We start from the raw sequence: 18,781 nt of genomic DNA on the forward strand, positions 1-18,781 counted from the left end.
AGAAAGTAACACTACCATGTTTCTTCCTATCATTCTCCTTCCATAAAATGCTTTATTTCTTGGATGGGGTCTACCAAGAAGCCACTCAGTTTCCTTTCTGGTTGTTTTCGGGGATTTTGTCTTTCAGTGAATGCAGAAAGAAGGTTACTGTGATAGGATAACTCTTTGGAACTACATGTTAGACATAATGTTGACTGGTTTTTTAAGTTGTACAGATCTTGTGCTCCTTATCCAAGAAACAGGAGGAAAGATAGTTTCTTTCTACCAACATTTTGGTATTCTCTCTATATAGTAGCAAGCATTCATAGGACACTAATTGCCATCAACTAGTGTTCAGTTCCATTGTTCTCATGGTAATCCCTTCTAGAATCTGATCACACATTTACTGTCAATATACACTGTCATATTATCACTGAAAATATTTTATTTGGAAGTTAGGGAAAGTTTTATTGGTTTCTACTGCTCTATTTTACTCACGTATTCTCAAGCTAGTGTTCTATTTCCAATATTTTTAACTGTATTTTATATAACTTTTCAACCTCACCTTAGACTCTTTTTTGAACACAATCATTTTTGTGTTGATATCCTTTGATTGGAAGGTATTTTTTGCTTTCAATATTGAATTTCAAATGTCTTTCTTTTTTTCATCTTCATTTTACATTTAAATTTTGGTGGTAATAATGTTAAGTTGGTAGAAATCATTTATTTTGGAGTCAGATAGATCTCTGTTGAATTCTAATTCTTCCACTAAATAAATAGGAGAGCAAGTCATTTAACCTCTCTAAACTTTATTGAAAATGAGAATATAGAAAGACAATTTTCACAGTGTTTTATGGATTGAACGTGTAAAGCATTAAGTCAGTACCTGGCACAAAAAAAGCTTCCTATAAACATTAGTGATGATAATTTAAAATCTTGACTTCTATGACTTTGTCTTAATATTTACATTATTATCCAGTGCCTCAATCTCTCCTTCCAAAAGCCTGTAATAAGGACTGTCCTTTATCACGGTGAATGTCAATCACAGTATAATTGATATTTCTTTCATAGCTAAGCTTCTTAAAATAAGTCAATACAGGCTTTCTATATTTCCTCTTTTCCTATTCGTGTTAATAATCACTGAATTTGATGCGTCATCTCACTGAAGCTACTCAGGACAAGGGTGATCTTCTAATTTCCAGGTCCCTGGACTAATTTTAAGTACTCACATTAACTTTCAGTGTCAGAATAATTTGGAAAAACTGAACAACTCATTAAAAATTTACCAAAACGAATTGAGACTCACCATAGGTTAGCAAAAAGAACATAGCCTTAATTTCTGGCTTTGCCATTTACTAACAACGTGACTTTTAACAAGTAATTTCTCCTTGTAGGCCTTCAGTTTCTTCATTTGCAAAACGGAATAACAAAAATAAAGTCATATACAGTCATATAGGTTATGGGAGATAATGAGATAATGTATATTGAACACTCAGTAACTTCCTAACTGGTAGTATTTAATATTATTTCATTAGTTAGAATAGTTCTGCTGGTTTGGCATAAAAGTAGCCAAAGAAAGCATTTTGTTCACATAAAAATTTTAATTTCAAAGGCACGTTTCAAGGTAATATGATTGTCCTTGTTAGCGAAAATTAAATTAAGCCACACATGTATATGTGGTAATATCACATTTAATTTAATACATCATAGCAACAGGATCTATCTAATGGTTCAGAGAGTATAGAGTAAAACATTATTCAGAAGTGATAGAAGACTACATAAACATAAATTTAGTTTTGATGGAGATAGCATATCATATATGGAAATGTGTTTTTACCCAAGGAAAGCAATAGTAAAACAGTGATCTAATTTTATGATCAACAAGGTAGTGTTTTGTTAACTGTAACGGAAAATAACGTATTTGTTTATTATTTTCATTTCTCATACTTCCTTCTTCCTAAAACTTTTGTGAAAAAAAATGAGAAAATGATTTTCTACCTATAAACAGCCACCTTCCCTAATAATTTTTATGTGTCAGACAAGATATAACTAGAAAAATAAACAGAAGGAATTTAATATAGGGAACTAGTTTTAAAAGACCTGAAGAGATGAAACCAGACAAAGAGGAAGAAGTAATCAGAAATGATTTACTATAGGAAGGAAATACAGCTACAGGAAAAAAGGAAGGGGCTGGAATTTCCAGATTGCAGAACACATTGGCTGCTGTGCCATGTACAACGTTGTCCCCATGGAAAAGAGTGGCATTTAACAGACACTGGAGCCAAGGGGTGGGCCATTCAGCAGAGGCTGACTCCATAGAAGAGCAACCACATTGCCACTGCTAGAACCATGAAGAAGGGCTGCTTCCAGGATGAAAGCTGGAACCATCAAGGCAATGCAGCCACTTCCATAGTTGTTGCCAGAAGCAAAAGAAGAGAAAGGAGCAAAGTAACATGCCCACCTGTCTATTTCTGATCTCTCACCAGTGCCTCCTAATATGCAGAACCCATCAGGAAGGCAGGTGGCACAGAAGTCTGAGCAGCTTATGGAAGGACGGGTGTGGGAATGACGAACAACCAATAAGTAACTGACCCATCACAGTTAATTTTTACTTTCCTGTTTGTTTTAATTTTCATTTTCCCTTGTGGGAGGTACTTGCAAAATGGTCAGAATGGATGAAATATATTATAGATGTCATTAAATTAGAATAAACACTAGCCTGGGAAGATGGGCTTGCTGCAAAGATGAATGACCTTTAATCAAAAACACGGATTTTATCTAGTACGTAATTAAGAGTTATTGAAGGATTATAAGTAGCAAAGTAAGGTAGTTCCTTGGTCAAATATTTATAAATTTTCACTTTAGGAGGCCTGTGGAGGAAACGTTAAGATTACAGGTAGGTAAGACTAGAACCAGAAGAGCTTTATAGTAAGAGTCTATCCAAAAAGTTTAGATAAAAGATGAGGATCCAAATTTAAGTAGAGTTAATGGGAATAGAAACCAGTATCTGGATTTGAAATTCATTTTATATACTTTATATTCTATTTTAATGGATAACACTTAATTAGAATAAGAATAGACTACATTTTTCTCTCTTATATTACCCTGAGTTTCTATATGGTAAACACTAGAGCCATTCCAGGGTAATGTCATTTTTAAAATATTTTATTTCCTCTCCTCCTAGCTCAAAAATTGAGAATATTTGTGTATTACTACTAATGGTTCTGAAATTCAACCTAAATAAAAAATACATACATTCTTCCAAGAACATTTTGAGAGCTTCCTATTTGCCAGCCCGTTATTCTAGGCCTGGGCACTGTGGATGCACATGGTTTCTCCACCTTGGTAGTGCCTGTGTTCTAGTGAGATCAGATGGAAAATAAACAAGGACATAGGTTAGGCAGATTATGACAAGTGCTTTGGAAGCCTTTGGCAGATTTTGGACATCACTGGAGAAGACACATGAATCAACATATATTTTCAAAGGATTACTCTAGCAATCAAGTTGAGGGTATACTGGGAGAGAGAGGTTTACCAGAGGGCAACAGGAACTGAGGAAACTAATGAAATAATCAAGGTAAGAGATGATGGTGGCTTGGATTGTGTCAGAAGCAAAGAGGTAGTGAGGAACCAGCACATATTCTGCAGATATTTTGTGACATTGGAGGCCATAGATTCCACTGAATTATTACATGCACAGAACGTGTGAGAGAGCTACCAAGGAAGACTCCAGGGCTTTTTAGCCTAAACAAGACTAGAATTTACTAAAAAAGAGAAGACAGGAAAAGACAGGTTTTTAAACTGTTATATAGGTTTTGGACATATGTCTGAGATGCTTAGACATCAAAGTGGGAATGTAAAACAGTGATTAGATATATAGGTGTACAGGTCAGGTAAAAGGTTGTCTAGAGAAGAAAGGGTTGCATCTATCAGAGGCTAATGTAAGAATATTCAGAGAGAAATTTTATAGTAGAAAGATTGTAGTCATGCCTCTGTCCACATTATGTAAAGTACCAGGCTAGAGTAATGGTGTGTCATGGGGTAAAGATCAGTGAAACATCACAAAGAGAATGTGTTTCTAGGGGTTTTTAAACAGGACTCCAAAATAAAATGCCTGTTTGAAGAGCTTTTTTGTTTGACCATTATGAAAACTATTAAGAAGTTTTATTGTTGGTTTTTTTCATTTATATTCTCCCTACTTTCACTCCTCTCCACTCCCTTTTTCCTTTTCTTTCTTCTCATTTTGTTAATTCATTAATTCATTTTATAGGAATTACCTCCAGTGTAACTATCTATTGTCTGACTACAACTAATAAACCTATTATATTTAACAGTATGCCATCTCATATGCTACCTCAAAAGTTACGTTTTTGTCGCGTTCACAAGAATATTCCAAATTTTCCACATTAAATTTATTTAATGGGTAAATTAAGTCTATTCCTTTCTCTATCCTCTAGGACTAAGGAAAATAATTGATTATAGTCCTCCATATAATTGTGCAATTTAAATTTATAGATAATTTTGTCTTCAAAGTAGTTTCTAAGTATGCCCACCAGTACTTAGTAATGAATGTGCTTGCTTTCTGTTTTCTCCATATCTTCATTGATCTAATGATTAAAATTACATTATTTCTTTCTCACATCATTTCTCATAATTTACAAAGGACTATAACAATATTTTGAATATAAATTAATTTCTACACTTATTTCATGCACTGTTTTCTGCATATAAGTATTTAATGTTATATTTGCCAGTGTGCTCAATTTCAGGAATTCAGTTACTTATAAATTCAACTAGTTTTCTTTTCTTCTCATGTTAGTTTACTCCATATAAAAAATAAACTATTTCTATGATTCCTATGAAATTCTATCAAAATTGCACCCAAATTCCAAAGTTATATGGAAACAGAAATGATATTTATACTTTAACGTAAAAATTATTAAAAATTCCTTTTTAAGGTAAGCATTATAAATTCAATACCTAGGACATATTAGCATTTATAAAATATGATATGCAAATGCTGATTCCTAAACCTAACTAGATATTTGCTTTAAAAAACAGTATAATGCTGGCCAGCCCTTGGCTGAGTGGTTAAAGTTCCATGTGGTCCACATTGGCACCTTGTTTTGCAGGCTTTCATACTTTTCATATTTGTCATTGATATATAGTTATGTTCATTATTTAACTCTTCCTGTAACTAGTTACTCATTACAGTATGAAACATCACTGATGTTTCTGAGTCTTTGTAAGAGGAAACGCCTAGAGAATGTTTTCATCTAAAGGAGGGGCATGAGAAATAATGGGATCACTCACTCTGTGTGATTTTTAAAACATACAACAGCTTCTGATGAGTGTTTCGCCCAGTAGAGAACAAAATGCTAAGATATGATTGGGGATGAATGTGGGATTGGTAGAAGGGAGAATATGGGTTATAAATTAGAAACTATTAAATATAAGATGAAAAAACAACCAATATGTTGTGCCACCCTGTTCTATGAGAGAATTTAGTGGAAGAATGGCAGTAAGTTATTCCTGGTTCATGACAAAATATTTACTAGATAAGAGTGAAATGTGAAATAGAGGAAACGTTATGAATTTTTCATGAAATTAAAGGCGTTAAAAGGAAATGATTGTCCTTTAATCTGAGTTCACATGCATTTTTAAGCACCAAATTTATGGTGAGAGACAATGTTGATTGTTGTGATGCCACAAAACAAAGTAGTTACTTAGTAAAATTAACACGTTTCAACCCTTTATTAGCCATTCCTTCTCAAATTTTAACTTTTATAAAAAAGAATATCTGAAGGAAATTTACATTGCATCATTCTAGGACTCTCCCCTGTTATGTTTATTTAATTTTCCCAGTAGGGAAATATCTTTGCTACCCACTGGTAATATTTGCTATAAAAGTATCAACAAGTACAAACAGTGGTTCCTCTTTACTTTCCTGGCCTTTAATTCAATGATTTTGTAATCGTGATACAGTTCTCAGCAGCCTCAACTACTTAAAGCTATCATGTGGGTAAAATCATGTTCTTATCTATTCCAAATACTTGCTAAGAAATTGTTATGGGCACTTTGGAGATACAAAGATGAATTAGATATGCATTCTTTCTTCACAGAATAGTCATTTCCCTTTTGAGAAAATTATAATGGGGAAAGAAATAGACTGGAGTTGGAAGTTTTGAGTTTATATCTTTGCTCCACTGCCTACCAGCTATATGAATTTAAACAATTTACTGATATTGAGCAATGATTTCTACAATTATAAGTCACAGAAAACAGAGTTACACTCTTGCATTATTTTCAAAGGAATACAAAATGTCATTCACTATTCAACTTTATCAGTATGAAGGAAATACAATTGATATAATAATTTAATAATATATGCAAAACACTAAATTTCACAAATATCTGAATTGGTACAAACAATTCCATGGAAAACAACATGCTTAACCACAAAATATTAAACTTTTACAGTACATAGAAAATGTGTTAAGTTCAAGTGAAATATGTGTATATTTAAATATTGTAACTTATGACTCATGTTAAAGGTACGTCATATTAGTTTTAAAATTATATAGTTGTATCCCAAATATATTTCAAACAGATGTGCCTAAGATCTATGGTCTCCTTTTAAATTTTGAGGTTAATAACATGGTGAACATTGTTTTTTCTGAACAAGTGTCTCTATGTAGACTATCTGAATTTTCTTAACAATTGGAGTTCCTTTACATTCTTATGATTCTTGAGAACAGTATTCCAGGAACACAATTTTTAGTTTGGAAAAGAATGTGTTCTGATGGCATTCACATTCTCCTACCACCTCAATTCATTAATTTAACAGCTACTTATTGAGGGCCTCTTACACAGTATGCATTGCATAAACCATTGGTGATAAATTAGTGAGTTCCAAGCATTGACTTCACAAAGCTTAGCGTCCAAAGGAGAAAGAGAGATGCTTGATAAATAATCACATGTAAACATTAAACTACAAAGTGAAGTCTTGTAAAGAAAAGTTACTAATGGGATTAATAACTGAAAGTTTATTTTCAAATCAAAAGCAAGGTATTACAGGAGGGGGTAAAATAAGTTACTGCAAATCGTCATAATGATACAACTATCATGAAAATAAGTTTAAAAATATACATTTTCCCTCATTTACTGAAATGAAAAAGAAAACTAAATATCTCGTTATTCAACATGCCACTACATGCCTATTATTTTAAAATAACTGCAGAAGACTAGCTTTTGATAAAAGGGAAAAGTTGCTTACATTGTCCTCTATCTTGGATAATTTAATGGTAAAAATGTTCTAAATATTATCTTAAAGTATTGGATTATTTAATCTATCTGAATTAGTGTAAAAATCTGAAATTTCTTGTAAAATAATTTGTATGTTTATGTGTACATTAATGGTTCAAATATTTAATATTTTGGTTTAATTTATATGCCAAAGACAATGAAAGGATAAACAGGGTGTTTACTAGAAAATGGGACACAACAATAAATTGTAGTCTTAGACCTGCCTCTATCGTGAACTCGATCAAGTCGTTTAATTTCTCCCAGACTCTTGTGCCTTCTAATGTGAGGATAAAATTGCATGTTTTACCTACAGAGAATTTTTTAAAAAGTTATATTCAAGTAAATTTTAAATCAATAGGCTCTGAATCTATTTATTTTGTATAATATCAACATGAGTTTCAGTGACTTAGAGTGGGTAACTAGGTTTCTTGGGAATTCCATTTTCATTTATAGAATAGATTAATATTTTAGACACATTTTTGAAAAAATGTATATTCCAAAGCCCAAAAGAGAGCTATACATTTATTTTCTATTGCTGCTCCAACAAATTACCACAAACTGAGTGGTTTATAAAACATAAATTTATTAACTTGCAGTCTGGAGAAAGGAAGTCCAAAATGAATTTAACAGGGCTGAAATCAAAGTGTCAGCAGGGTTGCATTCCTTCTGGAGGCCCTAAGGAGAGAATCTGTTCCTTGCCTTTTTCAGCTTGTAGAGGCTGCTTGCCATTTTTTGGCTGGCATCCCTCTTCCATCTTCACAGCAAGCAATGACTTCACTCTGACTTCTGCTTCCATTGTCACATCTCCTCTCTCTGACCCTCCTGCCTCCCTCTTACAAAGATCCTTGTGATTACTTTGGGCCCATCCAGATAATCTAGAACCATCTCCCAATCTTAAGATCATAACTTAATCACATCTATAAAGTTCCTTTTGTCATATAAGGTGACATATTTAAGAATTCCAGGGATTAAAACCTGGGCATTTTTGGGTGGCCACCATTCATAACATAGCATCTGATATAACATCATAATAGTCTGATTATGAAGTAAATAGGTTTTCATACTTTTTCATGTGTTGCAAAACCGTTGTCACTTTTTTCCTGACGTTTCTTATTTTTTATGAAAAAAATACTCTGAGCACTTAAAGTGGGAAATGTTTTATTCTTATCTCTTTATATCAAGAAGTAAGGTTGAAAAATATTGAGAAAATTATTTATTTAATAACTCATTAGTTACCCATTGTCCTTGCAATTCCACTACTTAGATACATTGCCAATACAAATATGTATATATGCTTACAAAACATGTAACAAATTTTTATGGCAGTAGTATTTATGAAAGACTCAAATGGAAAAAAGAGTCCACCAACAGTATAGTGAGTAAATAAATTGCAGTATATTCATAAAAAGGAACCCTAATAGCAATGAAAGTTAAGTTCCATACTCCTGCTACGATAGTATAAATATAGTGTCAAGTCAAAGAAGCCAGAGGCAGAATAATTTTATTATATGATTTAATTTATATAAAGTTCTAAAACATGCAAAATTAATTTGTTTTGTTAGAAGTCAGGGGAGGAGTGAGGTAGAAATGAATGGGAGGGAGCATAAGCAGACATTCAGTATTGCTTGTAATGTTTTATTTCTTGACCTGAAATATGTTTCATTAGTGAAATTAATTAGTGATAATTCAGCAGTATGTACACTTTGGATTGTACACATCTTCTGCATGCATGCTATAGTTCATTATATTACATTCACTATATGTATAGTTCATTATACATAGAACATATTTATAAACAAACAAAAAGATCAAGATTATAAAATCAGATTATAAAATTATAATCTTTTATGTATAAAAAGTATAACCCAAGTATATTCTGGTTATAGGCAATACATTTAAAAAAATAAGGATACCAAAAGTTTGGAGGTAAACAGATGTTCCAGCCTAATCATAATAAATGAAAGTTGTAGATTTATTACTATCAGATAAGATAAAGTTTAAGATCAAATCATTGTTAGAAATAGCGTGGCACTTCTTAAAGACAAAACGTTCAATTCACCAGGAAATATAACAATTTAGACTTGTATATGCTTAATAAGGTAGCCCCCAAATACATTTTCAAATGGACATAACTACAAGGAAAAATACAAAAATCTACAACCATATTGGGCGATTTCAGTATATCTCTTTCAGTATCTGGTAGACCAGATTTAAAAAATACAGTCAACACAGAGACCATTTGAACAGGATTAACAAATTTCTCTGAAGGAAATACTGAATACATCACCTACCCAATAATGAACACCCATTATGGTAGGCAGAATAACGGTCCCAGAATAATGGTTCCCTCAGAACTTGTGAATATATTATATCAAATGGCAAAAGGAGCTTTGCAAATGGAATTAAGATTACAGATGTTATAATAAGAAGGTATCTGAATTATCAGTTTGGGCACAATCTAATTACATGCACATTTAAAAGCAGAGAACTCTCTCTAGCTGGAGGCAGAAGAGGCAGCAGCAGAGAGATGAGGTAGAAGGAGAGACTAGAGAGATCTGAAGAAGGAGAAGGACCTGGACTGCCATTGCTGACTCCGAGGGTGAAGGAAGGGGGCTACAAACCAAGGAACGCAGGCAATCTCTGAGGAAAAAAAACTGAGAATAACCCCACACCAACAGCCAGCAAGGAAATGGGAACCCCAGTCCTACAAATGCATGGAACTGAATTCTGACAACGGACTTATGAATTTGAAAGTGGAAGCAGATGTAGCTCCAGAGGTGCCTGAAAGCAACGCAGCCCAGCTGACACCGTGTCCGCCCTGTGAGACTCTAAGCAGAGAATCAGCTGAGCTACACTTTGCCTAGACCTACATAACTGTGAGCTAATAGGTGTTGTTCAAATTTGTGATAAACTGGATTAGGAATAGGAAAATACTATACTTATTCTTTATAAGAAAACCAGGCACATAATAAAAAGTTTACAATATCTGACTGCTAAAGCAAATCTCAATAAATTTCAAAGGACTAAATTCATACAGAAAACATTATCTAACTGTAATGCAAATGACATACACAGTGGTAACAAAATATAACTAAAGCAAGCCATATGCTTATCTTTAAGAGACGTACTTCCAACCATGGGCCAAAGAAGAAATCACCAAGGAATTTAGAAAACACTTTGAATAGGTCACTTATGGGATGTAGCTTATGAAGTAAAAAGAGGAAAATTTAAAGCTTTAAATGCTTGTGTACTCTAGAGAAAGTTTCTAGAGAAACTGCTACATAATTAAGAATGGACTTTTACAAGAAAGTTGATGAAAACACACTAGATAAATAATAAACAAGCTAAAGGTCCATCAACGGTAGGATGAATAAAACAAGTATTGTATATTTATTGCAGCAGATTCCTACACAGCAATGGTTCTCAAAATGTGAACCACTGATCCTTGGAGGTCCTGAGACATTTTCAAGGGGTCCAGAAGATTAAAACTATTTCCATAATAATACTGAGACATCATTCATCTTTTTCACCGTGTTGGCATTTGCCCTCATGGTACAAAAGTAATAACGGGTAAAACAGCTGGTGCATTACATCTTAATTGGTGCCCTCAAACTCTACTAGTAGTCATTAGTCGTATTCTTTACCACCACACACTTGCAGTGAAAAAAAAAAAATAATAATAATCCAATTGTACTTAAGAATGTTCTTCTTGAAGCTGTAAATAATTATCTCATTAAATATCTACCCTGTAGTATCCCTTTTTTTAACACGTATGACAAAATGGAAATTATGCCCCAAAACCCCTTCTTATACCTACCAAAATATGATTGTGGTTTCAAGGGAAAACAGTTGTATAACTGAGTTGTCAGCTGAACTTTTTTCATGGAACAACCTTTTTATTTGAAAGAATGACTAATTTATAAACTATGGTTAGTCGCACTTGGATATTTGGTATTTATTTTCTAAAAAAAAAAAAAAGAAAGAAAGAAAAGAACCTGAGTTGATACTTCAAGGAAAACAACTGACAGAATTTGTTGTCAATGATATCTGAGTTTTCAAGTAAAACATTAGAGTTTTGGAAAACTTTAATCCACCACTGTAAGCTTTAGAGCTTCCCCCAACTTAAAGATATTTCTGATGAGATCAGTAACAATAAAAATAAATGTGATTTTTTGATACTATAAGAAAATGCATCAACATTTAAAAGGTCTTTCTAACTCAGTGAACTAATACATTTCAAATTACCAATGCATGATGTTAAAAAAAATGCATGAGTAAAAATAATCGATTACATGTGCAAGGTGAACCAATGGATTTTAATGTTACAGAGTATAAAAATTAATTGATATGACTTGAATTTAATGTTGCAACTAACTTGTCAGGTTTTTGTGTAGTATCAAACAAGAGTACCTGCTTTTATTTGCAAAGCTATTAGAATACTCTTTCCTTTTCCAATTACATATCTAAGTGAGGCCAGGGTTCTTCATACTTATCAAACAGAATAACATATTGCAAAATATTGAATAAAGAAGCATATATGAGAATCCTGCTGTTTTCTACTAAGAGGCCAGACATTAAAGAAATTTTCAAAACTAGAATGCAATGATTTCTTCTCTTTTTTTTGGAAAAGATAGTTACTTCATATTGAAATATTATTTATTTCAACATGTAATAGACTTATTTTACTTATTTTAAAATTAAGTAATAAATGCACATTTAAAAATTTTTTCTCAGTTTTAATTTAAACAGGGTAAATATTGATAGATCTAGCCCACAAAATCGTTTTGGGGTTCTCAATAAGTTTTTAGAGTGTAAGCAGACCTGAGACAAACATGAGAACCACTGCTAGGCAGCAACAAATATATGGTAATTTAAACGTAGATTAATCCTACATATAAAATGTTGGGCAAAAAATAGTAAAAATATATAAAGAAAAACAGTATCATTCCCTTGCATAAAACACTTAATTCTTATTCTTATGTTAATAATAAAAAATGAAAAAACATAAAAGGCAATTCGTAGAAAAATTAAAAATTACAAATCTTCATTAGTTTTATAAAATCATATCCCATGAATATGGTTTTTCTTATTTTTAATTTTTCCTTTCTGGTTTAGAAAAAAATGTCAATTGTAAATCAGCTTTTGTATAATCAAGCTTGTAATTATATGCAATAAATTATTAGCAAAATAAGTAATAAATTATGGGAAAAATATCAGGCAAATACTTGTTATGTAAACATATGCAATATTAACTAAAAAGTAATTTGCAACTATTAATTTTAATAACACTTACTGGAACTTTGGAATTTGATAAAACAAAATCACTTCTCATTTGTAGACATTTCAGTTTAACGATTTCATATTTAGATCACATCTCTTCCTTTAATATTAAATTTCACTAAATACTTCCCACTCTTTCTAAATATTCTAAACTATCAGGAAAATAATTTATTTGACTAAAATATCCTTTAAATGTTCAGTTGTTAAAATCAATGGCATAAAATATACACAAACACATACTCTCACAATTCATTTCCCCAAGTTTGAATTAATCAATATTTTCATATAGATGATGTATGTGATGGATATGATAAACAGCAATGAGTGCAGTGCACACATTCATACATAAATAAATGTATATTTATACTTACAGTAATTGCTTTTGATGAGTGACTTCTAATCAACATGTTGTAAATGCATTCATATACACATGTACACAAATACACACATACACAAACACATAACTTAGACAATTTGGAGATTTGATAAAATAACTTTTAATGCTCTTTTAACTCTATTAGGTAAAATATCTGTAATTCTAACAATTCCATTTATGTTTTTAGGTTAACAGGATTCCATCTGCCACCGCCAGTGACGAGTACCAAGTCTGTGTTCTCACTACGTTTGACCAGTGATTTTGCAGTTAGTGCTCATGGGTTCAAAGTATATTATGAAGGTAAGTGATAGCAATATAAAAAGATCACTTCCCAGCTTAACGTATTCAAACCAAAATTCTGCGGGGTGAAAATGGAACAAGAATACTCAGGAAGGAAGATACAGTTCATATTGTTATCCCAAATCCTATCCTGAGATTCACTTTCTTAATAGTTTTTAGTATATAATACAATGCTAGAATTAGTAGGCTTTAATGTTTCAGTGCAGTGTGCCTAGACAGAGGAAAATCTTTCCCTTAAATTTTCTTAGGAGATGAGACCATGAAATCACTCTAGGGTTAGACATTAATAAAAGGGAACCAAATGTGAGAGTAACAGGAAACTAGGTCTGATTTGAGATTCAGGCAACTCAGACTCCACACTATTCTCTTCTGTGCTTTGCCTCCCCACCAGAAAATAAACTGGTAAACTGTCTTCTCTGCAAGTTAGAGTCAAGAGAAAAAAATCCCTTAAGAGACAAGATTTGCCATCTTCCATTTGAAACCAGAATTTCCAGTCCCACAGATCCATAATCCCTTAACCACAAAGAGGAAAACTAAGAAGCTCTTGAAACTGAAGGTTTTTATCTGGAGGTTTGGTATGCACTCATTTAGCATCAAAATCTGACCTGAACTGATTAGAGGCTGTTTATAATCTTTGTTTATGCCACACAGTGTGGGTACTCATGTTTCACTATGCAAATATTGTTTGATAATCTGTTGGTACCACAGGCTCTGCTGACGGTGTTAAAAATGCACAGAATCTGCATGTTTTCCCTTTTTAAAATAAGAAAAAATTCTAATAGCAAAAATAATCTATTCTCAAGGATTTCAGATAGAGGTCATGGACTTGTAATTTCTTCTTTATGTGATTTGACAATAAAACTCACCTAGTTTAGGGAAGAGCCCCTCCCTTCCCCATAGGAATAGCATATCAGATTTCAACTCATCTCCACAGGACCATATTACCAGAATGCACCACACCAGGTCTAATATCATCATAAGAGATACACAAATACAGTAGCAGGAGCGGTTACTTTCTAAAGCACATAATAATTCAAATTATTTATATGTTTAAATATCAATAAAATGATATTTTAAACATGACATGTTTAAAGAGCACACTAGAAAATAATCATGTGTCAAATAGAATTGCTTTAGTATAAAGGGTGACAGTTTGCATGTGTGGAAAGTTTTAAACTAAACATTTCATCTAGTGCTATTCTTCTCACTAGAAAAAATACCCTCTAGCAAGCAACTGAGTAAAAACATTTTCTCTGTCTTATATCCTAAATAATCCCACATCACAGCAGTTTTGAATACTATTTTCTACCTAATACATTTCTAAAGTGTTACAAAAAGATGCATTTCGAGACTTGTTTTCCTCCATTCCTCCATTGTGATAGTAATAATCATTAGTTTTTGAAGGTGCTTTCACAATAGTGGAATATTTTTATCTTGGTAAGTTAATTCACAGTTTAAAACACCATAAACACAAAGGTTTAATTTTAAGTGTAATTTTGGCAATATTGAAGAAGTTAGTAATACAATAATTTTCTATTAAGGGCTCCTTAGTAGAAAACATCTACTCTGTTTATCAAAGTATAAAGATCCCTTAAGTTAGTTTACCCCTTCAGTAAGTACTAAGTATACTGAAAATGTAGTAACTTGGAAGATGAATTATGAAGTTGCCATGTTTTCTGGTTTGACTGTCAAGTTTCATGTAACATACTCAAAAATATTTTCATAGCTTTCCATTGTTTCTATGTATGCAACATTAAATTTCTGTCAGTTTTTTCCACTTTAGTGAAAATGGATTCATATGTCTTCATGACATTGAAAGGTATGTTTGGGAGATCCTGATTTAAAATATGAGGTGTTAGGCATCCTGGTAGTATTGAGGGATTAGCCATCATGCTGCAGAACATCTTTGGTATTGATTTATAATGAGTATGTTTTACCATGTGTATTAGTTTTGTATTACTACTGTAAGAAATGACCATGAATTTAACAGCTTAAAACAACAAAAATATATTATCTCACAGTTCTGTAGCTGAGAAGTCCTGGTGGTCTCTGCTAGTTTCTCTGCTCAGGGTCTCACAAGGCTGAAATAAAAATGTCAGTTGGTTGGGTTCTCACCAGAAGACTCTAAAAGGAATCTATTGCCCAAAGCTCCTAGAGGCCTCTCTCTCTTCCATGTACATCTGAGGTCCTGCAACTGGTGCGCTGAATCCTTCTCATACTTGAAATCTCTCTGATTTCCCCTTCTGATGCATCTCTCTATTACCTTCTCCCACCACCACCCCCCCACCATCTCTGACTTCAGCTGGAGAAATGTCCAGGCTTTTAAAGACTTATGTGTTTATATTGGGACTATCTGGATAATCAAGGCTAATCTCCCTATGTTAAAGTCCTTAAACTTAATTACATCAGCAAAGTTCTTTTTGCCATGTAATATGACATAGTCACAGATTCCAGAGATTTTTTTGGGGGGGGGTGGGCTTCATTTGTCCTACCACACCATGTGAAACACTATATAACATTTTACAGAGGGAGTAGCTACAAGCTTTTATTTATTTAACCATGACCAGTAGTAGTGTCAGGGCCAACTGGTGTATCGTGAAGTCCAAAAAGCTTAGTTGGAAATTTCAAGTCCCTCCTCCACCCCTTTCATTTAGGATCCAGGTTATCATTCTACAATTACCTCAAACTACACCTCTGGACTTTCCCTATATCTCAATAAAATAATCTACTAATCTAGACATTTCCTCTAAATTTATGCTTCCTTTTTTCTTTCAAGATGATCTTAATGTCTGAATTTCACTTTTTTTTTTAACGATTGGCCCTGAGGTAACTCTGTTACCAATCTCTTTTTTTTCCTTCTTCTCCCCAAAGCCTCCCAGTACATAGTTGTATATTCTAGTTGTAGGTCCTTCTAGTTCTGCTGTGTGGGATGCTGCCTCAGTGTGGCTTGACTGAGCAGTGCTAGGTCAACACCCAGGATCCGAATGAGCGAAACCCCGGGCCACCGAAGCGGAGTAGCAAACTTAACCACTTGGCCACAGGGCCAGTCCCTGACTCTCATTTATTTTCATTTTATCTCCTTCTATATAGTCATTTACTAGTTATTTTCTTCATCTTTTGAAGTTTTCTAAGACTTTGTCCTTGTATATGAGAATTCTATTTATTGGTAATATTTGTGCATTTATCTGTGTTTCTCAAACTGCCAACACTGTACCATATGCATCAGAACCATCTGGAGAATTTGTTAAAATGTAGAATTCTTGGCCCCAATTACATATCCTGAACCAGACTCTGGAGTGAAGCTCTAGAATATGCAATGCAATTCCAATAGTAAATCCAACGTAGAATAAATAATTGATAAATGTAAGTGTCTGTGATCTTTGCAGAACTTCGCTGGTGTTACGAACTTCTGTTGCCCTACTTCAGCCCATTTTCCTTAAAACTGTGGAGTGTGATGCCCCTGTTTTATAAATTTTGATCAAGTTTAAGAGCTTTTAGCCATTTATTGGAAACACTTTTCTTTTAAACTTCTTGAAGTTGAAGCTGTGAGCTGTTAAATTTTTGTGGAAAAATTTCCCCATATATATCTAGCTGCGTATATCTTTATTTTTCCTCATTATTATCTACTATATACTTCAATATCTTGTCACTATTTCCCACCGTTTGTTTCACAAAACTTTGGTTTCCTATGTCAATGTTAAAAAGAAATGAGTAAAATGCTGTTCTGTAAAACAATAAATTTGAGAAACACTAATGTATACTAAGTTGCATAGTCTATGTAACCACTTTTCAAAATTTGATCAGGATAAAACTGGTAAGATCTATGTTCTATGGAACACACAGTGGGAAAAGCTCTTATGTCTTTCTATATCTGCCAAACAGAATTCAAAATATATTCTAGTTTCTGCTAAAAGTTATTTTGTATACTGGAGTCCTTTTAAATTTTACTTTCAAAGATGTATAATCATTCTTTATAGACTAAAGAGCATCCAGTTAATATACCATGGAATATTTGACTATTTTAGAATCACTTAATGTGGAAACAAAGTAATATAATCCAAGCATGTAGTGGATTACATACATACATATACATGTATAGTTATGAAATATTATTATATACATTATATGAAGTGGCTACTTTAATGTCTGGGAGAATCTCAGTGAATAATTTCAGCATATATCAGTGAACCAATTCAATTATCAGAAATGGACATAAAAATAAGAATATAGTCTTGAAAATCACCTTAAACATAAGGTAATTATTATGCCATAATGATTGTTAATGTGTATGACTAAGTAATTAAGAAATGATGGGGATAAAAAGCTCATTTTTAGCAAATATGCTGTTAAATCATTCTCACATTTTAATTCAGAAATATAAAAATATGGGAAATAACACTGCTACTGTTAGCTAAAATTTGAGTGATTTCTTTGTGCCAATCACAGTGCTAAACATTTTACATGGATTTTCTCACCCTAGAAAATTATATGAAAAATTGTAATGAGCAAGAATTTAATAAAGCATTAATCTTAATGTAAAAATATATTTAAATGCCCTACAGATGTAAACTATACATTTTGGAGATCGTTTTACATCTAACTATAAACTATAATTCGACTTATAGTTAAAGGACTATTATAACTGATATATAGATATCTAATAATTCCATCAGGAATGAGGAAAGATTTAATATATCTCCCACTTTCAAAGAATTAAAACTCCAATGAATGTGTTAAAAGGCAGACTGGGCTATGTTTAACCACTTAGAATCTGCGCTATTCACAGATATTTACATTAAATGAATAAGGTTTAGGAAAATTTGGGGCCTTTTGAGAAAAGCCATAAATAATATGTAAACTTACTTTTACTTTTTATGGATATTTTCTTTGCTTAAAAATCTTTACTTTCTTGAAGTAAAGAATTTCTTTATGAGGCATTTTAAAACTACAAAATTGCTCATAAAGCACAAAAAAAAAAACCAAGCTGAGAATGAAGAAATGCTAAAGTCAGTGATATACGACCTACTTAATCTTTGTGCTTCATATAGAAAAACTGGATGGCATTCTAGATTGTATTTTATTCTCCAGAAATAGAATGATTAAACTTAGTATGTAATCTCATTTCACAATGAATTTCCTTCTTTTACATATATTGTTAAATTTGTCTTATCTATCAACTGCTATAATTTATCATTTTGATATGGAGTGCTAGAACAAAGTTTGAGACAGTGATTAATTTAAGATTCTAATTATATGTCAAAGATTTGTGTTTGTTTGTTTCACACATTCAAGGGCTATACTTTGTGATAAATTGTTATAACTGATAGTAGTACACAACTAGTGGCTTAAAAGATAAGTGTACGATGAGCTTGATTAAAAAATTAATTTGTGAATTTACCTTGATTCCCCTCTACAAAAATGTAGTGAGCTAGAAAAATAAAATTTGATGTTTATTATTTGATTATAAGTATGATGGAATATTAGAGAAAATTAAATTGGAAATGGTTTCTTCCTTATAAAAATGATTATGCTCTCTAATAG

General features: G+C 32.4%; 1 protein-coding gene across 1 annotated transcript in view; it reads left to right on the top strand.

Moving 5' to 3' along the window:
• Positions 1-18,781, top strand: part of CSMD3 (CUB and Sushi multiple domains 3) — a 1,175,747-nt gene that overhangs the window by 148,219 nt on the left and 1,008,747 nt on the right. Inside the window, exon 3 of the mRNA XM_046642300.1 lies at positions 13,128-13,240. Coding sequence (XP_046498256.1) covers positions 13,128-13,240 — 113 coding nt within the window. The remainder of the gene's footprint in view (positions 1-13,127; positions 13,241-18,781) is intronic.

The sequence above is a fragment of the Equus quagga genome, chromosome 16 (assembly GCF_021613505.1).
Source record: "Equus quagga isolate Etosha38 chromosome 16, UCLA_HA_Equagga_1.0, whole genome shotgun sequence".
NCBI lineage: Eukaryota > Metazoa > Chordata > Mammalia > Perissodactyla > Equidae > Equus > Equus quagga.